The sequence below is a fragment of the Miniopterus natalensis genome, chromosome 6 (assembly GCF_054644295.1).
Source record: "Miniopterus natalensis isolate mMinNat1 chromosome 6, mMinNat1.hap1, whole genome shotgun sequence".
Classification (NCBI taxonomy): domain Eukaryota; kingdom Metazoa; phylum Chordata; class Mammalia; order Chiroptera; family Miniopteridae; genus Miniopterus; species Miniopterus natalensis.
The window spans coordinates 20572817-20600088 of NC_142086.1; the positions used below are offsets into that span (position 1 = coordinate 20572817).

The 27272-nt window shown below is 35.7% G+C and overlaps 1 protein-coding gene across 2 annotated transcripts in view; it reads left to right on the forward strand.

Moving 5' to 3' along the window:
* Positions 1-27272, forward strand: part of CADM2 (cell adhesion molecule 2) — a 995556-nt gene that overhangs the window by 757976 nt on the left and 210308 nt on the right. For both annotated transcript variants that reach the window (XM_087818103.1, XM_087818104.1), the window contains exon 2: positions 19348-19497. In XM_087818103.1, coding sequence (XP_087674229.1) covers positions 19348-19497 — 150 coding nt within the window. The remainder of the gene's footprint in view (positions 1-19347; positions 19498-27272) is intronic.

Genomic DNA, 27272 nt, shown 5'->3' on the forward strand with positions numbered 1-27272 from the left:
CTTAATTTAAGAATTGAAAATAAATTTCAAATCTTCACAATATGAGAGAGAGGAGAGAGAGGAAGCTATTTTATTAAATACCTGTAATTGAGCTCGGCCAGGCATGGCTCAGAGGTTGAGCGTCGACCTAGGATCCAGGGGATTGGGGTTCGATTCCCAGTCAGGGCACATGCCTGGGTTGTGGGCTCGATCAATGACTCTCTCATCATTGATGTTTCTGTCTCTCTCTCTCCCTCTCCCTTCCTCTCTCTGAAATCAATAAAGATATGTTTTAAAAAAAATAAAAAAACAAAGATTTCCACGTTGAAAGAGAAATATGAATACCATATATGTTCAGTTATATGGTAAGTATTTTAAAAAAACAATATATCTCTTATATGCCTGAAAGTTCTTCTAAATAATATGACTTTATTTGGTATGGTCTTTGAATCACAATTTAACTCATTCCTGTTTATTTGTTCCTCTAGTATAAAACAAGTTACACGTTGTTTATTCATGTTTCCTTTTAAACCATCTGAAATTCATTGCTTATTATATTTCCAAAATGTACATAAATATGCATATATTTCTTTTTCTTACTTTCATCTATTTATGCAAATATTTCATTTTGTGTTTCAGCATTACCATTTTCATAAATACATTTTTTTATGACATTTCAATATATCCAGTTGCACGAAGCATATTTGCCATATTTTTAACTCAAAATTTTATGGTTGGCTCTTCTCTCACCTTTTCCCATATTCATTTGCTATTCTTTTTACCTTCTTACCTATTCTCATTCAAATATGACTGATTTAAAGAAAATTCAATTTATTAAGTATTTTCTCACAATTTACATTATTCAATGCAATCCTGTTAAGTCAATGTTCAGTAAGAACTTTATTTCAAGTTGTCTAACTTATAGGCAGATCAACTTATAGAATAAATGGCTTTTAACGTGTCCCAGTTCAGAGCAGCCTTAGAAGCCAGTCTGGACCATGCAGAAATTTTTGTGAAGCAAACTTTAAAATCAAAGTATATGAGCTCGTTGGTGTTTGTACTTGACTTCATTTTAATATGCACACCTTGTATTTGCATACAGATGATCACATGTTCCTACCATATGTATAAGGAAAATTAAATAGAAGTTGTACATCTTTTAGGATTATTAGTCAATGAGAACTGTTTATTTCCTTATATTTTCTGTTGGATTTTTTTAAACTTATTTATTTTAAGAACAAAGGAAATAGTACAACAATTAACAATGATTAGACTGGTGAAAACTAATATCAAGTGGGCCAATAGCATTTCATCAACATACTATAAAGAACAAAAAGACATTTCTTGGGCTTCCGCAGTACTTAAGAAAAATATAATAACTTCAAAATAATGACAAAGATTATTTAAGAGAAATCTTCAATGTAAGGTGACATGTACTCTTATTTAACCTCATTATACTTTGTTGTTGTTTGTTTATTGATCTCAGATCAAGGAAGGGAGGGAGGAAGGGAGGGAGAGAGAAACATCGATGTGAGAGAGAGACATCGATCAGTTTCCTCCTCCATGCTCCACGACGGGGGATTGAACCCGAAATCTGGGTCTGTGCCCTCGCCAGGAATTGAATCTGCCACCTTCTGGTGTACTAAAGATGCCCCAACCGAGCCACACCAGCCAGGGCTATACTTTGTATTTTTATTTTTATTTTTATTTTTATTTAAGTTTGGCTAATACTGCCATTAGGAAAAATAAGAGTGTAACCATCAGTCCAATACCTTCATTGGAAGGAGACTGTGCTGACTGGACATATAACAGTAAAGCTACTAAGAACAGGCCCCCTGCGTTGGTGTGCCTTTCCTGAAGTAGGAAAACCTGGGTGCTGGTTACTCCCACTCTTTTCAGTCTGCCTGGTAGATCGGAGAAAACATTTGTAAAATAATTGTTCATAAAACAGACAGAAGTCAACTGAGGTACAAAGTTTTTATAGCATGATTGCTACTGCTATATGAAGTAAGCAACAAAACAGTAAAAATCTCCCTCAAAATCTATACTCTCCACTAGCCTTTGTTAAATCTCCATATTGTCAAGTTTCTTGAAAACTTAGATACACTTCCTCTCTTCATCTGATCACCTATCTCTCCTAAAACACCGCATTCTGCTTTCTTTTTCTGTTTTGTTGTTTTCCGATTAAATCTCTTCATAGCAAAGCCCCTAAAGCATATTGGTGGCCACGCCCCATTGCCGTGTTTTTGACCTGTCCTAAACTTGGTTTTCCTGAAACATTTGAGGTGTGAAAATATCTTTCATTCTTAATATTTTTTTCTTGCTTTGGGATGGCACCATTCTCTCTCTAATAAACAACTACTTTAATATCCCAACCAATATCTGTTCAATAACAGGAACAAAAAATGTTCATGTTGCCCTGTATCTTTTCCCTTGAATAATTGTTTCCTGCGTTGACTCAGGGCTTCACCTTATGACTAGTTTTGGCCAATAGAACAATAGCAAACTTAAAGCGAGAAAAGACTTGGCAAGTGCCTGCTTGTTGGGCTGTACTCTTGGGACCCAAAAGCCATAAAATCAAGCCCAGTCACCAACTGTCACTCCAGCTGACAGCCAGCCTATCCCCAGAAGCAGAGCCCCCAAGAGCAGGTGACTGGCAACTGACCATAGATACGTTAGGGAGCACAGCCAAAATCAGAGGAATTATCCAGTAGAGCCTCGTACAAATTGCACTTCACAGAAATGCGAACTACAGAAATGATATGTCACTACGTTTGTGGTGGTTTGCTACAGAGAAAAGAATAACAAACATACTACTTTCCCGTTTGTATCTAGATCTTAATTAGTAGCACTGCCATCTATTCTATAATCTTTCTGGAGACCCTGGGTCATTCTCAGTGGTTTGCTTTCCGTTTGACCCTTCATCTAATTGGTCTTTAAGTCTTGCTGCTATTTTTAAACCTCGAATTATTTTAATACTGAAATAATTGAATATTTTATGAACTTAATACATACATGTGATTACTTGATATATGCCAGAATTATTAAGTTGATAATTAGAAGTAGAATGATTTGTTCATTTTGGATTATGGATGTAATACCTCTTCCCCCTTAGGCAGTATATTTCACTGCCTTTTCTGTAACACACAGTATTTCTGATCACCTTACATGGTGCAGGTATGAGCCTGTTAATTCTTTTATTTTATTTGTTATCTAATTAATTCTGAGCCTTCTCAAAGACTTTTCTATTCTTCTATCTAATAGATAATATAAAGCCCAGCCAGCATGGCTCAGTGGTTGAGTGACCACCCACTGACCGGAGATCACGGTCCTATTCCCCATCAGGGCACATGCCCGAGTTGCCGGCTCAATCCTCAGGGAGGGGCCTGCAAGAGGCAGACGATCGATGACTCTCATCATTGATGTTTCTGTCTCTGTCTCTCCCTCTTCCTTCCTCTCTCTGAAATCAATGAAAGCATATTAAAAAATAATAAAAGATAATATAGAGAATGAAAAGATAGTCTATTTGTTGAGTTGTTTTGGGTTTTTTTTTCCCCCTATAAAAAACAGGATTGTGTCTCTGGTTGTTTCACTGAGATGTAAAATCTCTATCATCTTGATTCCTTGTTTAACCGAAGACTGTTTGCACAGTTTGCAAAGAATACTTTTGTAGGAAATTAAATCTGTACAGTGCCTCTGTCCAGTGGCCGTGTTCACCTGCTCTCTGGACCAGGATTCCTATTCCCATTCACAAAAGCTAAGTAATACCTGCAAAATCCTTGAAGGAACTTAAGCTTAAGTTTCTCACAATTAGAATTCAAGGGGGAAAATGTTAAATGTTTGGCATTAGAAATTTATATGAGTGTCTTTTCTAATCACAACTATCATAAGTGCAATGAACAGGCAGCATTTAAAAACCCTGCCAACATTTTTAGCTACTTATGCTTTGCTACTTCACTCAAAACGACATGCCCTTTCTAAAGTAATCATGGAAACAAATTAAAACAAGGCTTCTGTCGAGCAGTCACTCAGTGTAGCTTTTGGAGTTGATTGAATGTATTACAGAGCATTGTTAATACTGATCTAACTGAAACAACTCCTATTAATGATTATACTACGTAGTCTGCTTATACACTTTGCTATTTCTTTTTTCATTTGCATTTACTGTGCCTTCTTCATAGTAGGTGTTCAATAAATAATGTTAAAGTAAATAAAATTTAGCAAACATTAATTTATTTTGCTATTAATCTCTTTGTCAGCAGAAAATATAGGGATAGGCAAAAGTAGATTTACAGTTGTTCATATGGAAAATATATATAACTCAAGAATAAATAATAATACAAGAATAAACTGTTTCACATGACTGTACCCCTACTTTTGCCCACCTTGTGTATCTTGTGCTATAATGAATAGGGGACAAGTGCTATAATAAAGGGGGGACATATATAGTACCAGAGTCTCGGAAACATGGTCCACCTCTTTTAAAAACTCTCTCCCTTTAAATATGTGTGTTGGTTAAAGGAGAAAAGTTGTGTAGAAGCAACGTAGAATTTTAAAATATGGAATATTGGAATATAGGTGATAAAATCTAAATCTTACAAAACTGATGGGCACTCCACGGGCTCAGTGTAGTTGAGGGTAGAGAGATGAGGAACAGTTACATCACTTAACCACATTCCATTCTTCACTGAGTACGCTTAAAATTCAATTGAATGACTTGAGGTGGTGAACACACAATACAATATACAGATGATGTCTTATAGGATTGTACACCTGAAACCTATATAATTTTATTAACTAATGTCACCCCAATAAAGTTAATAAAAAAGAAAAAAAATAATTCAATAAAGAGTACTTAGCTTAATCCTGTATTTTTCTTAGAGATTTTGATCAAAATTTGGCCTGTCGTTGCTACTTTTTAACATGACATCAACAAAATGTAATTAAGCCTAGGGAACTGCAAGTTGGTGATTTCCATTGGAATGGGTTTTCCATTCGAATAAGAAAAATAATAATTATAAATAAATAATTTTCTACTCTATTCAGATTTTTTTTTTTGGTTCATACCTTAAAACAACTAACATATCAAGGATTAGATTTATATGTTTAGGATAAATGCTGTTATCTAAGAATAGAAGATTTATATGGGTTTGGTTCATTTGATGTAGCAAATGAACAAAAATAAGCCATTAAAAATGGCTTAATAGTTAATTCAAACCACTGATGACCACTATTTGTGAATAAGAGTGAGCCCAACTTTCTCACCAACGCTTCTGCTTCCTATTTGGCTTGAGTCCCAATTTCTGCTGTGTTAACATTTGCTCCTGGGAGGAGATGAAGGGAAAAAGGTCCATAAGGTTTCCATTGGCCCAGATAGCAGAAACATCTGCTGGATTCTCGAGCAGATTGCTGGCTCAAGTCAGCAGGGAGAATTGATGCTTATGAACCCTGCCATATGAGTCAATATTTCCTGTGCCCTGCGGCTATACGAGCTTAACCAAGAAAAAATAAGGAAGCACATTACATGTCAAAATGTCCTTATTAAATAAGCATTATATATTTTTAAAGTAACTATCATAGTATTATAAATTATGAGTTTAAGTTTAGTACTATGAAATTCAATTTCCAACAAACAGCAGAGTTTACTGGATTATTTTATGATTAATGAGATCATTTTGAGTAATGATGGATTCCATCCATTTAGAACTTTGCTTAGAGACATTTGACCCTTAAACTTGAAGAGTTGATTAATATCGTTCTCAGTGAGAAAAAGTTTGTCAGAAAAATATGTACCAATTTTTTTTCATAAGGTCATCTTTGTAGGTAATTTTAGGATTAGTTGGTCAATGATTTCAACAGTGAGATTTGGAATTACAGTCTCAAATGTGAACTTAATAAATTGCTGCTAAATATAATTATTGATTTTTACATACAAACACAGATATTTGTCCCTTCAAAGCAGTTGTATTCAAAAGTGTGTACTTATTTCCATATTGCTGCCAATACCCTGAACCCTTGGAGATTTTTTGCAATTGTCCTCTGAGAGTGTGGCTCAACCTAGTCAGTGCCCTAAATTTGAAAAGTCTGTATCTTCCAAAGTTTATTAAATTTTTTGATTAACACAAAACTCAGTAGATATCTAAATTTGAGCAATAAAATATCAGCTTTTATTAATAATATATATCAGTGTAATATATGTATCTTATTTATACATAAGATGTATAAAGAGAGAAAGATATCTATATGCCTAAATCTATCATCTATCTATCATAGCACACACCTTTGGTTTCAGATCTATCAAAGCCTGTAAGACTATGATTTTGAAATGAACATCTGTTATTGCCCAAATTGTATATAGAATTCATGAAATATAATCTATTTCATTCTAATCTGATATGGAAAGGAAACAAGACAAATAGGAACAGTTTTGAGATTTTATTGGAAGAGCCTTTACTTCAGCAGATAAACTATGCAGAAATGTTATTTTTTAAAATCTGATATTACATTTGCAGTGCTCACTTTGTTAGAGCAGTAACACAATTCTTGGTTTCATATACTCAGGATACCCATGAGAAACAAAAGGCTTTCTATCCAAATACAAGTTTACACAAAAGTCAAAAGACAAGTGAAACAGCAAGAATATCAACAACTAGCAGAGGCTTCGTGACCTTCTGAAAGGCTTCTCAATGTGCAGTCACTCCTGACCCAAGATTAGAAAGAGTCCATCAGAAGCCGCCAGCTCTGGAACCCATTCAGCTTTTTGGCCTTGCCCGTCACACAGCCTTTTCAGGATTATGTCATCAGTTCCCATTCTCCCATTAGCTATCTATAGCTAATCAAAACTGATAATTTATCATTCAGTATGTTCTTTCAACAATGAAATGCAGGTGCTTAGTCTAGTACATAGCAACCTTTCCAGTCCTCATCTATTTGGGATCCAGTATACACATATGATTTCTTAAATGGCAAAGATGATTCAACCAAGAGTTAAATTTTTTGGGTTTTCTGAGACTAGAGAAAACACCTAGTATCAGCTGTTACCCTTTCTTCCCAATGTTATAGTGAAGAGATAATTGGTTTTGCTGTGTATATTTATCATTTTGCAATCATCTCTCTAGAACAAGCATTCTTCAAATTTAAGAATTCAGATGTGGTGTGTTTCTTTCATTCCACCTCAATTTATTTTATTGAAGTTTAATTTTAAAATTTTTCATTAAAAACACTTCATTTTAATTTTCTAATCAACATATTATAAATGAAGTACCCCCCCCCAAAAAAATATAAGAATATTCTATTAATTTCTTCTCTGCCTTATCAGAAGTATAATTCTTTGAGCTGACTTATCTGTACAGATCTATACAAAGTATCAAGTCTCATTTTAATATTTTCCCAGAGCAGTTTCCACTTGCTCTCATAGGGCAATGTTCCCCTAGATCTAATGTGGCACTACAAAGGACTTGAACATCAAAGCATGTAAACATGGACAAGATGGGTGAAATCAACATTAATGAAATCTTTGTGCGTTCAGAAATGATCAAACAGTGAAAAACACATCCTATTAACCACTGTGTTATTACATATTGTTTTGCAAGAGAGCTTGTTCCTTTGGGAATATTCCAAGTTAATTCATCAGTTGCTACATATTGATCCACACTTAAATAATTAAGGTTATGATATCATTTTGAACACAATGCTCATGTTTTCAGAAGTTTGTGCCGCCTACGCCCACTTACGCTTGTTAGAGAATGAAACGTGATAGATGTTTCTTTCTCTGCTATCAAGGACTTTGAACATGTCTCAGGTTATATACCAGTGGTGACCTTGGGCATAAAAATTCTGTTATTGGAAGAGAAAACTCTTTATTTATATGATCTTAGTCAAAAGAGGAATCACTTTATAAAGTTTATAAATATCCTCTTTAACAGGAAAGCTCAACTGTTTTGTGACCTCACTTTTGTAGTCTTTTGTGAATTCATTATTTATTTAAAAGCTTAGTATTGTCATCCCACTCAGGGAAACAGATCTGTGCAAAAGAAAACTGTTTCAAACACAATATTTATAGCAATACTTTCCTTTTTCTCAGATAACTACTGCAGTTTTAAAAATAAGCAGTAAAATGAAGCCCTCCGTTAATAACAGGGAACTTCCTTAGGCAATAGCGTTTTAAAGTGCAAGTAAGGGGTACACTGCCTATCAAGGACTGGGAGGTATAGGGAAATATGGGTCCCAGTTCTGTATTAGTACAAGCTCAAGTCAGTAAAAGATGGATTTCATTGACTAGAAGGTTATTTAGAGTGTAAAACAAATACCAAGAGATTAGTTACATTTATAAAGAGCCCATGATTTAGTTGATTCTTTGTTATTTTCTCAACAAGTTTCTTGATTGTAAACACAATTTTTATAGTGATTCATCTCTGAAATTAAAAATCTTTTGTTTGGGGATAATGATTAATCAACAGAAAAAAAGTGTCTTCTAAAAACGTTTATTGAGTTTTGTCACATCCCTCAATGGTTTGCCATTGCATGTAGAATAAATGTAAGTTGCTCATTGTGACATAAGTAAGTTCTGCGTAATGTGTCTTAATTTCCTTTGCTCCTTCATCCTGGGCCATCCTATCTATTTCTTCTAATCCAGGCTCATTGTTTGCTTGTTTGTATTGTTTTCCTTTTCTTTTCTTTTCTTCTTCTTCTTCTTTTTTTTTTTTTTTAATAGCCAACCTATTTTCTTCTTCCCCAGGACTTTGACACCAACTAGTTTACTGTTTTGGAATCCTGGCCCCTTCCCTCTAGCATTCTTGTCCTCTGGCAGTTTTTAAGTGGCTGGTTCTTTCTCCCCATTTAGGTTTCAGTTGAAATGCCAGCACCTTCTAAGTCATGTCTTTTCTTTATGTCAGCGATTTTCAACCTTTTTCATCTCATGGCACACGTAAACTAATTACTAAAATTCTGTAGCACACCTTTTTTGTGTGTGTATGCTAAATTGACCAAAACAATAAGTATAATTTTGATTCAGTCACACCAGACGGCTATTGTTGTGTTGGCTGTTATCATTTTTATTTTTATTTTTTTTGACAATCTGAAGAAATAAAGGTCAGTGCCCCTGACCAAATAGTCAGGTATTACATGATTTAAAAATTCTCATAACACAGCAGTGTGCCACGGAACACCAGTTGAAAATCACTGTTTTATGATTGTGTTTTATTGTTTCACTGCCTATATTTAGGCTGTAAGTTCTAAAGATAGAACTTTGCATTATTTCTAACTTGTTCATGGTTGTATTCCCAGTACATATCATGTGAAGCACAATCTGGGCACAAAACGTCTATTTGCCAAGTAAATTAATGTCATGGGAGCATATTTTATAGGCAAAATCCACTATAAATGTAAAAGATAAGCTTCAGAGAGCATTAACATTGCATGATTATATATAGTTCATCTGCCTAATATAAACTGATTGTACATTATTATATGTTTGAAGTGATATTTTATACATATTTGATATCATATTTTTTCCTACATGTGTCTTGTTTCATGGTCATCTAAAAACTTCCTATCATATCCCATAACCCAAACAGTTATAATCCAAACCAACACATTTGCTATTTTATATTAATATATCTATTCAATGCACCAATATAATTATTTAAATTTCCTGCAAAGAATAATACATGAAAAGAATAGGAATGTATAGGCAACTTGGATAATAGTATAATTTTATGCTTTCAGAGAATGCCCATATGTGGCATAATCCAAAAGAAAAATATTACCAAGGTATATTTACGACATTAAAGTAAAATCATTAGCAACTATATGTTAGGCAGCAATTATTTTGAGTTGGTATGTATATATACATATATATATATTTTAAATTTGGAATTACAGAAAACCAGCGTGAAAACTCCATTGAAGTCCTAGTATCTTTCAATTTAAACTTTCCTCACTATCTTTACCTTATTTTACTAGTTATATTTTGTATATTTAAAATAATTATATATTTGTAATTAGGATTTAAAGATACTTGCTTTATTTTCTTACAAGTGTTTCATTTAATTTGCTCCTAGAAATGTTATTAGGAATTTAAATTTTCCTTGACGTTATTCAATATTTTTAAATGTATTACAATTAAATATTATTTTTTTTGCTTTCTTTAAATATGCCACCTTCTAAACCAACTTGATGAAACAAAAATATTTATATCATTTTTCCCCTTTGTAGTTTCAGATTGAAGTTTTGCCCAGGGACTTCCATTTTAAACAGTTCTGTGCCACGCAGTCCGTTTCCCCCCAGAAGGCTGATTATTCCACCCTCTGCACTATATTCCTCACCCTGCCTGCAGAAGAGCCCTACCATCTGTGTGTTCCTTTCCAGAATATTTCCTCCAGGTTGACATCTCAATTTGGAATTTAGTTACGTGATTGAGCTTCACTGTGAACCAGACTGTGATTGTGGTCATAAATTTCTTTTCTCTGGAAGGCTGCCTCTCAACTGTTCATCAGTGAGCAAGTACAGTCGTCAGTTCCAGGTCTTGCTCGTTCACCCTGAAAACAGTGTTCCAGAAAGATGAAATCCTTTCATGCACACATGATAATTGCAATGGGGCCTGTTTTGAGGTTATAGAAATATTTTAAAAATCTGCTTATTCTTGTATATTGCCTTACAAAACATACAGTTTCCTTTTTTTACTTTTAAAGTATTTCCTTTGCTTTTTATTCTCCTATATTACAATACTTGAAAAATCTATTTGTATTGAAAGAAAAGAAACCTTGTGAATATAAATATGAAAAATTGAAGTTCATTTTTTTCTTGAAAATTGTATGTCCTCATTCAATAAATTATTCTTTTTTTTAACCTTTGAGAAAACTCAAGACATGTTAGAGAATGAATTAAACTAGATAAAATAATAAAAATATATATATATTTTAATATTTTGATCATAAAAATCTACTTGGGTTGTAAAACTAGATATATTTAATCTAGTTCACTAAGTCTATAGTGTAAACAACTTTTTGTTTATTATGAATTTTGGCAGAGGGTGAAAAGCAGAAAAACAAGCTAAGAATGGAAAGAACTGATTTTGTACAGATACAGGTTTAAAAGATGTTGGGGATACCTTTTTTTAAATTAGATAATGTTTTAACACATGTGAAAACAATACAACCACTAAGCAAGAACACAGAGCAGCCATAAAACAATGTTTCCCAGGATTTTATAAATATTCTCTGAAGCTTAGAATTTTGTAATTAAAGGAAAACAAAGTTTGTGATATGGCTGAATAATATAAAATTAATAGAAGAAATATGAGAAATCTACTATATGTAGAAAGAATAACTGTGCTGGGACTATTTATAATACAAAAGGCCAAGCTATACATTGACACAAAAGCATTTTTAAAATGGAAGGGAAGGCACTGATTTCGCCTACATTACAAATTTCTCCAGGGCCAGCCCTGATACTGATAATCAAGAATTAACTTTAATTATAAATTCTATCATAGAGCAAACGATAACTAATCTTAATATAATGTAGCTAACTGGGTCACCTAGTCACCATCGTTGTGTAGGTCAATTGGAACAATGCAATAGTACCCCATAGGTCCCCTGTCTGCTATGAGTGTCCAGGAAAATCTATTCTCACATTCTGGAGAAGAGAAAAAGAGGTGAAATTTCTACAGGAGAATTATGATTCTCTGGGTCAGGAGCTGTGGGAGCCACTGTTAATCTGAAGGAGCCTTTTGTCATGGATCAGAGGCCAACAAAGGACTAGGGCCAACCTTTGGGTCCACAAGAGTTTCTGCTCCAAGAGTTGGGAGCAGAATGGGCTGCTCACAGCGGCCGTAGTGAACACCAGGATCTGGGCTACAGCATTGTAATTGCTGAAGCTGTCGATTTGGCACTCTTACAGCCTGATATGAGGAGGAGAAGGCCCTTCCAACCTTTCCTGGCCTTGCAAGACCCAGCGCCCGCCAGCTTTGTTTCTTTCTCGCCTTGGTCTGGCAGCTGCAGTGGAACACGGGTCTCTAAAGTGCTTCCTGTCTCTATGGAAACTGGCAAGGAGCCCACCCCGTGGCCATGCTCCCGGTGGCCGGGCAGAGGGGCAGCGCAGAAGGGGGATACCAGGTGCTGTGCTCTGTAAGGCAGGCGGACTCCGGGAAGAATGAGATAGAATCAGAGAAAAAGAAATGATATGTGGTAGCCCAGGAAAACAGAATGCTTAGTTTTTCAAACAAAGCTAAAAGCTAGAATGAAATAATGAGAGAAATGACTAGAGAAGTCTAAGTATTCCGAAGAACAGAGGGACATTCCAACAGTGGGAACATTTGGAACTTGGTTATCATGCTCAATTTTTCCTGATTTCCTTTCTCACGTGATAGAGCATTCATCATACTGCTCTTAAGAATTATCAGCTTGCATTAATGACAGTTGTGCTTTTCAATCCAATAGGCTTCAGTATGTATCCAAGTCCCCACGACCACTGAGCCACAACTTTCACATTAGAAGGGTATTTGTTTAGAATGCCTTCAGTAATTTAGTGGAAGTAATAGCATGCTGTGCATGCATTTAGATATACTTTTAGACTCTAATTTAAGCAACAAGAATGATCTTGAACTTTCTAAGATGCAGGCTCTTTGTATAAATACCCCAAACTCGTTGGTGAAACAGGAGAGAGAGAGAGAGAGACAAAGCTGAGAATAGTTGAGGGAAAAATCCTAAAGAATAGTAGGCTACCTTTGTATTTTATTTAAAAATGAGTTACCTATTTCTGTCATTTCTTATTGAGGTTGGTATTTAAGAACCTTTAATTTATTTTGTATATGCTGATCTATTTGGCCTCTGTGCTCTGCCTAAGTGAAATATGAGAACCTTAATATGAGGCCAGTATTTTGCATTTAAAATGGGGTTCTTGAGAGGACATAAAAAAGTTTTAAAACAAACCAAAACATTATGTGTGCCATTTGATTCAGGTGCCAGTAACTCTGTTGAATTAAATTATCTTGTAGACTGTGTTGACAGTTCTCAATAGATAAATATATTCCAAAAGGAAGGGTCAAAATACATGGCATTATTTATCCCACAGGAAATTTACACTTTCTTATTGAAAAACAGTACCTTAAATTCTCTTCACATCTTGTTTTTATTTGTTCCCCTTCACCGTTTTTAAATCTGGTTCTTCCTTTGAGAAAGTTTTGCTCATTTTCAGGAAGAAAAATAATGAGGGTCCTCAGTTCCTGTTAAATAGCCCGCAAAATGTGATCATTTACCCTGAAAAATCACTGACTGTAACACACTCCCTCTCAGATGCGCAAAGGCTCAACCTCCGCCTGTCTGTCTAGATATATCTCAGGTGATTATTGCTCTCAGTAAGTAAGCACTCATGCACAGTGTGCACTGATCCATTGTCGTGGTCCAAATTTAATCTTTAGCACAGGAAGCGGGATGGAGAAAAGTATTGCCTTTACTCAGCATCCATTCAGGAGATAGCAAGGCTTGAATGACGCCGTTTTTGGAAGCAGAACCATGCTTTGAGATCAGTGTTCAAACATGCACCTTCGCCTGTCTCCTCTCTTTCAGCAGTACGGCTGGCTTCAGAGATCTCTCATCACTGCTTTGCTTCTTGCTCCTTTATGCTTACGGCACATCACAGCCTGTCACCAAGGTTGAGGTGACTGTAATTTAGAATTTGCTTCTCTGTGTGACAGTGGGCTAGGTTCTTGGTGGTCAGAGAGTGAGGGCATGTGTGAAACGTGGGGGAGAACAACTCTTAACTAACTGAGGTCAACAGAAGGCAAGACAGTTCACTTGATTTTGAATTTGGTAATTCCTAATCCAGACAAGGAATGGTTTGGGCCATTCTTTTCTTAGGTATATGACGGATGGAAACATTGAAGGAGTAATAGCAGCTGCTCCGTCTGCTACTTAAAGGCAGGTTGGAAAGCTATCGTTTCAGAATATTGACTAATTGTTCTTCACTGAATTGTCTTCCACAGCAATAAATTAGCAAATCATTTTCATATGACTACCAAAACTACCTGAAACGGTTTTAAAGCACTGACACTGGTTAGTGGCAGCCTAAGAAAAACGAGTTCAGGATCCCTATCTACAGTGTAGATAAAAAAGAGATCTTATCTGAAAGATCTTTTTTATTGGCAGAACAGTGGTGGGAAAGGAAAGAAGACTATTGGAAAGTGATTTGAAGAAACGTAAAAGAAATGATTAAAGAAGAGACTCAAAATATGAAGAGAAAGAACTTCCAAACCAGAACTAACCTGCATTTGAAAGATTAATTGGTTTTCAGAAACAAAACAAAACCTTATTTGTACTAAAAATGCATGCAAGGGCTCCATCAAGAGGCATCAAAGGTGACTCCCTCAGTGCTGCGCTGTAAATGTTTAACAACTGGCTCTGTGGGGGGAGGAAAAACAGAAAAGAAAAAAAAAAGTTGGCCTGAGTTGTTTGCCAGTTTCGGTCCTGAAAATAATCCCACTGTGGTCAATTTCAAGCTACCACCATATCTCACTGAGCATGAAGGGAGAAGACTGCTGATATGAGCCCGCTGTAGCACATCACTGCCTTTACTTAAGGTGAAGATGTTTCTTTTACTTACTAAAAATAGATGCAAAAGGTCTAATTGCATCTTTGAAATGTTTGACTCCAAACGAACTGCTTCATTTATAACAATTATTCAGTCAGAATTTTCACTTTACTTTCAAGGCAGCTCTGTGGTTAAACAATGAGATCTGAAGACAGGGTGCAAGAGTTCAAAACCTGCCTCTGCACATTTCAGCTCTGTGGCTGCAGGCACATTATTTAAGGTCTTCTTGCATCTGTTCCCTCCTCTTCAGGGTAGAGAGGAGGACATTGTTGGCATGAAAGTGAAACCCTTGCTAAAAGAGACTTACTTAGAACAGTACTTAGAACAGAAGAGATGTACTTAGCATGTTGTGAATGCTCAGTTAAGGTTAGCTGTGTTTTTCATGGGTTTACTGCTGGGTTAGCGATGGTTGAGGGATGACATGACATAGGAAGGGTATGTCGATGTAAAAAACACCCAGACCTGTAGAGGACTTTTATGAGAGTTTATTTGAGGCAAACTGAGGACATAGGCCAGGGAGCAATGTATGAAATGGTCCATTTTGCAGCTGCTTTTATGCATTTTTAATTAAGGGGAAACTAAGAAAGATTACATGAGGTGGAGAAAGCAAGGTGGGGATTGGATTACAGGATACTTAACTCTCTTGAGAGTTAATGCCTTGTTGAGTATTACTTCTGGTATTTCAAAGGTGTGTTAACCTACATGCACAGGAACAATGGACAGGGATGGCTCAACATCTTTACTAAAGAAGTTATAGGCCTGAAGCATGACTACCCACCGTGACCTCCCAGCTAGGAGCTTATGAATAGATCACCCTGTGAGATTACTTTCCATAGAACCACATTCTTTCAGCCACAGGTCCTATTAAAATTAATGTTGATGAAAAGGAAATTATACCATGAAGAGGAGATAAAATAATTTTAGTCACAGAAATATATCTTGTTAAGAGGGCTTAGGTAGAGCTTATTATACTTAATATTCAAGGGAAGTCATTGTCTTCTATGTGTTTCCCCTTGGAGCATAGATTTGGCACAGCCTGTCCTTTGTGTGTCCTGCTCTGGGAGCTGACAATGGTGTTAGGTATGTTTGTTCTAAGAATTAGTCTCCCCTTTTGCTCTTTCATCTTGGCCATGAACAAGTGCAGCAGACTTGAAGTCCTCTGATCATTCTACTATCACAGGTTTCTGCGCAAATACCAGCCACGGTTCTTAGAAGATGCTTTCACATTGGACAGTGAGTGCCCCTTGAGAATTCTGATTTACAAGAAAGGATGTTAGGCAATGTAACTCATAAGATGCCCTTGTTACCTGACCCTTAATTAGCTTAGAAACAAGTAAGGGAGACTGATATTTATGCAAATAACAAAAGGAAATAAACACAGAGAGAGGAGGAGGAAAATGATGGACGTAGGTCGCCTGGAAAAATAGCCAACTTCTACAATTCTAAAGTGGAAGTTGTGTTTCCTTTAAATATCATCATGAATTTGTTTGATAAGAAAGACTCTTCTGAAACCTGGGGTGGTGGTGAGCTTAGCCAGAGGAAAGGTCATTTTAAAATAAAGCCTCAATGATACGACCAATGCATTTTAGAAATCCTGGTAGATGGTAAACAGCACCGCACCTAGACTGCTTCCTCCCTTGCCATCCCACTCTCTCCTAAAAATTCTGATTATTTTGCAGATTCCTTAGCTAATTTTTCTCCCTCTATGCCTCTTTCATATGTTGATTCATACAAGGCAAGGCATGTAGTAGATCCCTCAAAATATCTTGACGAAGGCATTGAAGATAAATCCTTAATTTGGCAACATACTAATTTTGCTAACTGGATAGATTAGTAATTTTTTTGGAAACGTGAGGCACAAGGAGTTAAAAGCAAAAAGCAGCAACTAACGTGGTGCTTTCTTCAGGTTATAACCAGAAGTAAAAGGCAATTTCAATCTTTGAGAAGTTTGTTTGACTGCCTACAACACTGGCTTTTGAATTGGTTTTGGAAATCACATATCCTAAGGGTGTTTAGGATTAGTAGATTCTCCATGTGAGTTTGCTCTCTATTGAGAAAAAATAAATTATTTGACCACAGGGATTTTAGGCTGCAGGTCCCGGGGGAATGAAGGTGTAATACTTTGAAGTCAGAATCCACAAAGGGAGAAGGTGGAGGAAAGCTGTCCTAACCTCCTGCCCCGAAGGACAAAGTATAGGTGCGCTGGTGTATATAGAATACCTTGGGTGTGGAAGACCTAAGGAACATCGCTTTCTTTCTTCTATTGGCCAGTAAGGAAAGACCAAAATAATTACCAAAAGTAAGTTCTGAATAGGATAGGATACTTAAGGGCAGTTAATATTGACATCGTCTCTTCTTATTTGATTTTAGTGTTATAACTGAAATTTATGAGGACATAGTTCAGCGAGGTATGCGATCGAAAGTGTTATTGTTAAAGAGTTTACTCATTTTTTTTAATTGTTGTCTGATTCACTTTTAAACAAAGAGTGATAAAGTTACTATGGATCAGAAGCCTTTGTGAATGAATAAATAAATAAGAATAAAATGTTGAACTTTCAGAACAAACTCTGAATGGTTCATTGACTTTGTTTCACCATGGAAAAATCACTTCACCTTCCAGTGTCAGTTTACTTAACTGTGGAACGGGAAGGATAATATTTTCTTATGGGGAGTCTTGCAAATGTAGCAGATGAAATGGTTGCAAGCATCACTGCTCCCCCCCCCCCCCCATTTCTTCAAAGAAGCAGACAGTATTATTTATGTACTAGTTGATAGTCAAATTGTTATCTGGGATGAACTATGTATATATTTTATCAGTTGTGTGCTTTTTATTACTTAAAGAATCCCCTCCTTCCCCAGGTTTCTTTATTTATGCATTACGCCACTACCTGGGAACCCAAGGAAAGTATCTTAAAATTATTCTGAGCTTCGTATTTATGAGCTGCTAATCCTGTATCTGTGGTAATTATTTCTTCTTTCTGTTTTAGCTCATGTTTTCTCTGATACAGTTTTTTGCCTCACCTCGCTTCACAAGATTGATAGTTCTCCATGTTTCCCTGCTAGAGGTCACCTCTGAGCTAAAGGCAAAACACATCCCACTCTGGCTCCTGTTGACTTAGAGTCAACTATCAAAGAATTTATTCAAGACATCTCCTAACCTCAGTTTAAAAACTCCACCCTAAAGATTAGAGGGAGATATCCTGGGGAGTTGCCATAGTGACTCTAAGAGATTGGCACTGAGGAGACAAAGCTACCGATATCAGATTTTTTTACTTGATGGGCTTAATTATATAAAGTGGTCATGAACCTCTGTGCTTGTGTCATTTAGGTCTGGAAAGAAAATTTCCCCTTCAGGCTCTTCTGTCTCTTATGGTGCCAATCAACAGGCTTCTTGGTAATAAGATTCTTTATGCCGGTATCTCCAGCATAACCTCAAGTGGTGCTTGTAGTAATGACAGAATCGTTACAAAACTAAAGAAAAAAGGAAATATATTTCATGGGTGTGATTAAGTCATCATAATGTTCTTGCATATGTAAATTTTTCTTGACTTAATGAACTACCTTGCTCACATAAGAGTCTTTTAACCTGGCTCTGGAAAGTAATTTTTTACCCATGTTGATAGTTGTTACCAGACTTGACAGAGCTCATCTTCAGATTGTCTTGCTGATGTGAAATTTATGTATTATGTTTCCATGTGCATGAATTTTGTTTTAACTATTGGAAGTGCTGTTATTAAGTAAAGTTATTACATGAATTACTTTAATAAATAACTATACTTAGGAAGATAGAAAACTTAATTTCTAATGATATCCAAACTGACAAGGGTCATTTTAAACATTTTTTTGTTAATTATAAAAGAAATGTGGCCCAGCCGGGCGTGGCTCAGCGGTTGAGTGTCAACCTAGGATCCAGGCGATCAGGGTTCGATTCCAGTCAGGGCACATGCCCGGGTTGTGGGCTGCAGCCCATCAATGACTCATCATTGATGTTTCTATCTCTCTCTCTCCCTCTCCCTTCCTTTCTCTGAAATCAATAAAGATATATTTTTTAAAAAAGAAAAGAAATGTGTGTTAAAATCATAAAAACTACAGAAAGGAACAAAGAAGAAAATTATCTCAATTTCCCAGGTTAGAGTAATCACTTTAAGATTTTGATGGATATTCTACAAGATGAACATTTTTTTAAAACTACTTACAGTATTTTCTCTCACACATTTTGTATTTCTAAAAACAGCTACACGTACAAGAAACCCTAGCGAAATAGGATTTTTTTAAAAATTAATTTTATCAGAAATTGAATTTAAAGTTCTAGTATCCATATTTTATAGACTTTATTCAATATTATAAAAGCTACCAGAGAAGTATTTAATGTGTTTCCTCTGCTGCTTTAGAGAGTCCAGTTCATCCAAACTCATCTCAGCGCCTTATCTTCAAAGATGACCAGTTTCAGCACCATATAATTAATTCAAGGCCAAGAGAAATTAATGATAATCATGTTGCTATTTAAGTATAAATATTTATGTGCACCTAGGAGGAAAAGAAGGTTTTCTGGAACATGTGAGAGAATATAAAGGGGGGGGGAGTGGTCTTAATTTTATGTCAAAACTATTGTCCTCTGATTAAGGATTTTCAGTTATTTTTGTCTTTTCATGATATATAGTTTTGTTTTTGTTCGGTTGGTTTAAATTGTATTTGAAGTGAGAAGTTAAACACAGTGAAGCTCTTGGGAGGTTACTCATAACTTTCACTAAATCAGCATTTTCTTCAATCCCCTTTTAGGCAGCCAAGGACAGTTTCCACTAACACAGAACGTAACAGTCGTTGAAGGAGGAACTGCGATTTTGACCTGCAGGGTTGATCAAAATGATAACACCTCCCTCCAGTGGTCAAATCCAGCTCAGCAGACTCTGTACTTTGATGACAAGAAAGGTGAATACATTTTCTTTTGAATGTTTTAATCATATTCTGAAATATCCTAATTATAATGAATTTATTTTTCTGAGATGATTCAAATCATTCCTTTTGATTACCAAACTGTGGCTGCTTGTATTTAAACAGGTTAAATATTAAACACTTCCATTCCGGAGTCATAAACACTGAAGATAACCTGTGTCAACTTTTAAATAATATAAACAGTTCTAATTCTGTTTCAAAAATAGCTGTATGATTTTTTGTCACAATCACCTATCTAGATACCGCATTCTTTTGTTCTTGTAGCTGCGTTGCATATAGATTGGATATTTTTCCCTCACTGCTGATATTGTGATATGTTACTTTTATTACCCATATCTTTTTTGTTTCTGTTGTTCCTTCACAATCTTTGGAGGAATTTGTTGCAGGTTTTTATTTTTTCACCCTAATCAAGTGCTCTATGTTGCTTTCCAAAGAATGAACTTCTATTAGTTAAAAAAAATTAAGTACATAAGCAAGAAGTCACAGAGATTTAGCAACCTGTTTTTTCTTTTAGTATTGATTACAGGTATTCGTAAATAAATATCTAAATATATACATACACCCAACATGTATACCCAAATATAAGACTATACCAACTTTAAGGAAGTCTCTCATTTGCCCAATCATATAAAGCAAAAGAAAACAGACTTTTAGGAATTTCATGGAACAATCACATATATACAGGGTGTCCCAAAAATATATATATACAGACTTTAAATAATTATTAATTCCAGTGAGTTAAATCTGAAAAGAAACAAACATTGGAATTAATAATTATTCAAAGTGTGTATACATTTTTGAGGGACACACGCTATAGTTATGCTATTGAATTTATCAGTTTGATTACATGCACATATTTAAATATAAAACATTAATTTAGAGATATTTAATTCTTCCACTCTTGCATTTAATTAAATAATTTCACTTAGCGCATTTTTTGAAAGTGTAGATACTATCAATGACAAATTTGTCCCAAGCAACAACTATACATTTTTATAATTATATTAGAACATTCTTTGTTGTTCATTCATTCGGCAGAAGTATAATAATTATCTCCACCATGTAGCCACTTGTACTGCTTTTTACAGATCTTTGAGAGTTCTGTTTTCAGTGACATCTACATCTGCAAAGCCAAATCCTCAGGAACAAAAACAGAATCTATACAAAATGCCTTTACCTCTATAGAATGTCTGAAACTAGAATTGATTCAGGGTATTTCAAGCTAATGCATCTTTCCTGTAGCAAATAGAAAATAACTTGTAAAGCAAGATTTGCAAAGACTTGGAAATAAGGCAGCCCCTTTTTTCCGGAGGGATAATTATAGTGAGAAAAGCCATTATGTTATATTTGTGATATTTAGTAATCTATTCCTGCATCGTACTGCTTTAAAATAATGATGTGCCTGATTATATGAATTGTTGAAGTAAGTACTTGCTTTATTTCATTTCTCCTATCCCAACTGCTATACAGCTTGGACTTATGTTGAACAAGCTAGTGTGTGTGTGTGTGTGTGTGTAATATAGCAGGTTTCTGTTTTCAATATTATACTTTTTTATAACTTTATTATGGCTCTAATTTCAATATTATACTTTTTTATAACTTTATTATGGCCAATTGCAACAGAATAGCAGAAAGCTTTTAATAAAGAAACCCTTTCATGAACGGCAATCCAACACATCTATACTCTCACAAGTCCTTGGTTCAATTCCTATGTGATATCTTAGCAGAGGGGATCTTGATCAATGATGTACATCAAATGCAAGAGCTTGAAAATGAACCCATTTCTTGAAGATTCCATATCAGAATTTCCCCCACACTGTCTTTTTGTGTGCATTTACCTGCTGAGCCTCAATCCTAAGGCTTATCTTGAGCAAACAAACTTGCTATAATGTGCCAGAGCCAAAGTGGAGAAGCTAAGCATGGATGAGTGTGACTAGAGTATCTCACATGTGTTGTACAAGCAACACCTGCTCAGAACAATAGAGAAACGATGGGTTGTCTGTATCGCGGATGGCACCAGCTCCTACAGGTGGCTGCTCCGGTTAAAGGCTTCATTCATGGCTCGGTTCTTATTTCTGTCTCAGCTGATGTTGCTGGTTGTTCTCGGGAGCTTTCCAAATAAAATCTTTCATGGTATGCAGCATCACAGGGCTCTAATTGTGTCTCAAATGATTATAAAGTGCAGCTGAGGTTGAGAAGCTTTGGGTTAAGCAAATCAATTCTCATAAGAGTTCTGTGTCCCTAAGCTTAGATTTCTGTACTGACATAGGTTATTAAGAAGGAAGGGAGAAGGCAGGGAAGGGGGAAGGAAGGAGAGAAGCTGCCCAGAAGACAGAACAAGTGCTTCTCATTAACATTGCTGCTGCCAGTATGAGCTCTAAGACCCATTCTGAATAGCCTGTCATGCTACCTGGAGACTCAGGCTCTGAGGATTCAGCTGTGAGGGCTGAACAAAAGAAAAACAACACACTCAGGATGGCAGTCCCTTGGTCCAATTAGAATTGGAAAAGCATTGCTTGTTTACTTGGAATTATTAGCCAAAGAAAAGCATGCTGTGGGTGGGCAGTTGGTGGCCAGGTAAAGAAGAATTAAGCTGAGCCCCCTTCCTAAGAGCCTCTTTCAGGGAAGTTAAATATGACCATTCAAGGATCTCTTTACAAGGGAGATAGGTGTCCAGGGGAGAGTTGGCTAAATCAAACAAGTTTTGCAATATTTCTCACTCAGGTAAAATATGGAGGAGGGCAGAGAATTCAATCTTTGGCTACCTTGAGCACATTTAACATGATCAGTAGTTTTGCCATCTACGAATGAAGAAATTGGGATCAAAAACTCAAGGAAATTGATCCGAAGACATTCAGCTAATGCCTGGTAATGACGGGGTGGGATCTGAATTCAGTCATGGCCTCTGTTTTAGCTTTAACCAGAATGCCCCTGAGAACAAAGGCACTTGAGGACCAGGTCACTTTACGTATAACCCAGGTGGCCTCTGCCATTGATCTTGGCAGCTGCCTTTTAGTTCAAGAGCAGTAGTTCCTTTCAAACGCTTGAAGACAGACCTAGAGTTAGACAGAGGATATATTAGAGCCGGCATGCCCAGGAGAGTTTCCGATGATGATGGCAGTATCCTATGTCTGTGCAGAATAATTCTGTAGCCAGCAGTCATGTGTAGATGTTTAAGTTAATTAAAATTAAATAGAATTACAAATTGAGTTTCTCAGTCACACCAGCCACATTTCAAGCATTCAGTGGCGACAGCAGGGGTTACTGTTTTAGAAAGCACGCTTCTAGATGCTGACTCACTCTTGAGATGCCATCGTCGACCTTGCCCAGTTACAGTCTTGTGGTGGAATACCCATTTCTAACTGAGAAAGCCCTAGGTCATCATAAAACATGTATCAAATATTCAGTAAGTAAAATTTGGCTGTTTAAATTGCACAGCTTTTATGGGAACATTGTAGGACGGGAGACAGGGAGTCATCTGCCTTCTAATTCTGCCTCTGACACCAACAGTAGAGTAATAAAATGGGCACATCGATACCCCACCAAGTTAGATGTTCTGGTAGTTGGACCAGAAAATGGCATTTTTAATAGTTTCCCTATCTATTGTGTGTGAACCTGAACACCAGAAATAATGAACCTACCAAGTAGATATTTAATTACAATTCCATTTTATTTCTGCATAGTTTCTGGATGAAGCTTTTTCTATAACACCCTGCAAATGTAAATATAAAATAAAGAGAAAATTTGCAGGTTCTTATGGGTCAGAGGGACCTCGAACAGATGTAGCTAAGGCAACGTTCACTTTTTATAGCCCTCTTTTCTTTCTTTTTATACAAATCTTACAGCATCTTTTATAAATAGTAAGGAAGCATTTAAAATAGAGTGGGTATAGGGAGTCGAGGTCATTGAAACACCACACGGATGCTCTGTGGTATTTGGCAATAGAATTTTAAAAAATCAATTAGATCATTGCATCTGTTTCTCAGCAGGTGTGGAAAAAACAATTGGAGTGTACAGTCTGATCACTTAATGCTCAGGAAAGTACACTTCAGTTCCTTCCTGTTATTGGCAAAGAATACTTTGGACAAACATATCCAGTGTTTGCATTCAATAGACATATCTCTGTGTGCTTGTATTTGTTTTTATATAAAAATGTAAGCAACACTGCTTTTTTAAATGATGTTTCTCTTCATAGAATTTTTGCTTTTTTGAATGATGTTTCCACGATCCACAAAAATTAGCTGAAGGAAATTTTATTTCTGAAGGAATGAAAATAAAATTTTATTAAGGGCATAGCCCAAAATTGCTAGTGTTAATTATCCAATCATTCTGCTGATAATTTTACATTAATACTAGGGACAACAGGAGAGGAAAAACATGAGTAAGGAGTCCTAGAACAAGGAGTGATAAAGAGAAGAAAAATAAGATGACCTGACAGAGAGGTACAGGCTCTCCTGGCTGCCTGCCACCCAGTGCCCCCGACCGTGTCTATCCTCACAGCTGGTTTCAATCAATTTGACAGGCTTTAAAAATATTAAAGATCAACTCGGTAAAAAGCAGGTATTAAAGTGGCCAATATTACATTTCTTTTTGCTTTTTAAAAAAATATGCTGTTATTGATTTGAGAGAGAGAGGAAGGGAGAGGGACAGAGAGATGGAAACATTGAGGGGAGAGAATCAACATCGGTCACTGCCACCTGCACACCCCCTACTGGGGATGAGCCCACAGCCCAGGCATGTGCCCTGACCGGGAAGCTGGGCCCTGTCTGCTTTCTGAAAAATTCAGATATAATGTATAACAAAGATATGAAGTGAATGATGACAATTTACAGTTATATAATACTCTACAATTTCTAAATAACTTTCAACATGTTTATCTTTTCTATTGGATTTCCAACAACCCTTTAAGGTAAATGTTCCCATTTTATGTAAGAAATAAAAGTTTGCAAATTTTAATAACGTGAGTAGTAAATGAGAAAACGATGGTGAGACCTGAGTTTTCTTATAAGCCTAATTAACTTCATGCTATATCATTCTGATAAGGACTTCATTTTATTGCTTTTTGGATTTTTAAATTTTTTTTTACTTTTCCTGTGGAAATTCCAAAGGTGACTTCTCCTTGATGGATCTTCTGAACACATCTCATATTTCAATCCCATTATACAACAATCATTTTATATGTTTTAGCAGATTTCCTAGCAAAACATACAGATTAAGTATGAATCAGGTTCCCATTAGGAAATAAATGATACATGTGAGTTAATGAAGAAAGAACACACTATTAACAGATATACAGTCATAATTAAGGGAAACAGTGAAGATGATGTAGCACCCAGGGGCTCTCAACAGTAGAAACCACTGAACTCTTGGGCCTGAAAGGGTGACAGTGGGGGAGCAAAAGCTGCAGTTAAGGGAGAAGGCTTCCAGTTAGAAGCTGCGACTTGTTGGAAATAGAGTGTGGAAATATGGAAATTGATTTCTTTTCTCCCACCTTCTGATCTCTTGTCAATGCCTTCGATGGGCTGAGTACAAACGAAAAGCATAGGTCAGGTTATCCTGGGGTAGTTTACTCTCCCAGGGCAGGGAAGAAAATAAATCTGGACAGATAAGCAGAAAATAAGCAGCACAAGATACCATATGTAGACAGATATTTCTCCCTTCTAGTTTCCAGTAAAGATAATTTTCATTGAATACATTGTATAATTCAATGCTCACAGCTAGCTTTAATTGGTTCTTTTTGGGAGAAATAAGTTGCAACAATGCAGACTTTTCCCAAACATTAAATTTTCAATGTCCTTAACATTTAATATACAGGGTTTCCCCAAAAGTATCTATACACTTTGAATAATCATTCATTCCAATGGGTTAAATCTGAAAAGAAAGAAACATTAATTGAGCTATCAGCTCAATTAGAGTGTGTATATGTTTTGGGGGGACATCCTGTATATATGTTCAAGTGTAAGCTTATAGGTTTCTTAAATAAATTCCTTTCATTTAAGCTGTTAATGATAAAGCGTTTTTTGGAAATTCTCATAAAGTATAAGCGAAATCTTCAGTTATACATAATATAATTACTACCTTTATCTCTTTATGCCAGTGTGGTTTGAGGCCAGCAATTTCAGGAAAAACATAAAGATAATCATATATACTATAAATTTTATTGGTTATATGATAGGTTAAGCTACAACAGCATCAGGATTTGGAAGTTTGACATTCACAGCCATACACACACACACACACACACACACACACACACACACACGTATATATTACATATATGTGTGTATATATACATTGCATATATGTATATGCATGTAATATGCCTGATGCTTTCAGCATATATCAATTTTTTTACATTTTTTAATTCAGTAACAAGGTTTCTTTCAAGTAACTCTACTAAACAATTTTTATTTCATGTTTAGTAGAGCTACTTGAAAGAAACCTCGTTACTATTAAAATTAGATTTTCTTTATCTTCTAGTCACGTGTTTCCGGGCTGGGTGGACAGTCACCACTACTGTGCCATCTACTTCCATCTCCCAACGCAATGTTTTATAAAAGCAAAAATAACCAGGTTCTGGGGCAATGCCTCAATATCATTTGTAATATTTCATATCCTCCAATTTGGGAGTTAAATTATTAAAGAATGTAGGTTTCACTAAGTGTCCTTAACCTATAAATATCTAAATATAATTGATGTAAAAGATTTCCAGGTTACAATTTCAGTTCACTTCTATGAATACTTGTGAAATATTGCTATGTTTCAGGAATTATGCCAGGCATTGGCACTACTAAAATAACACGTGGATCCTGCCCTCAAGTAGCAGGTTTTCATATATCGTCTATATTTAGGAATGGTAGAGGGGATATAGGGGAAAGTATATGGTCAAACATTAGACAGGTAGATAACTGTCATTGTGCTTCTTACCTAATAGGTCTCATTGTAGAGGATGCAAAATACTCCAAATAATTGAGAGCCTATGAAAAAATAATTAGACTTAAAAATATACATGACTGAAAACAGACTTTTTGATGAAATAAATTTCTTTAAAGAAATAATTATAAATAAACTATTATGTACTATTTGTCAAATATGGGAAGTAATAGTTTACTGCACAAGGACCTGATTTTCTGGTGACATACTGATATGGTCTCTATGTGAATAGCCCTTTAATCAGGATCAGCACAGAGACCTTGAAGAACTGAAAATATTTCAACGTTTTAAAAGTAAGTTTCAAAATAACATTATTACTGCAGCGCCTTAGTAAGTGTAAGAAAACCTTTAACAGTATCAAAAAATATTGTACATAACCTATCAATTTAATTCTATTTGTAATCACATACATTTGATTCACATTAATTTAATTGTATTTTAGATATATCATAGTGTTTAAAGTGTTACTTTTTAATTTTTAACGATTTTGTCCATTCTGTGTTTTTCTTAGTAATGTACACCAGACTTTGAGAGGGTGCTTTCACCACCAGTGGTGAATCTACATTGTAGAAATGGGACCGATTTCTGAGTTTGAAGCTTTTGAGTTTAAGGGCTGACTTAGCCCTAGTACACGGACATAAAGGTTATTATACTAAGAAACTTGGATTTCACTGCATTTCTCTGTTCTAGATTCAAAACACCAGGAGCAAGAAATGGATTGGTGAGCAGTAGGTGCCTCTATTGTGCTTGAGGTGTAACTAGGTGTTTGTGGCCACTGAGCTAGGCAGTCACCATAACTTACATCTTCTACATTCAAT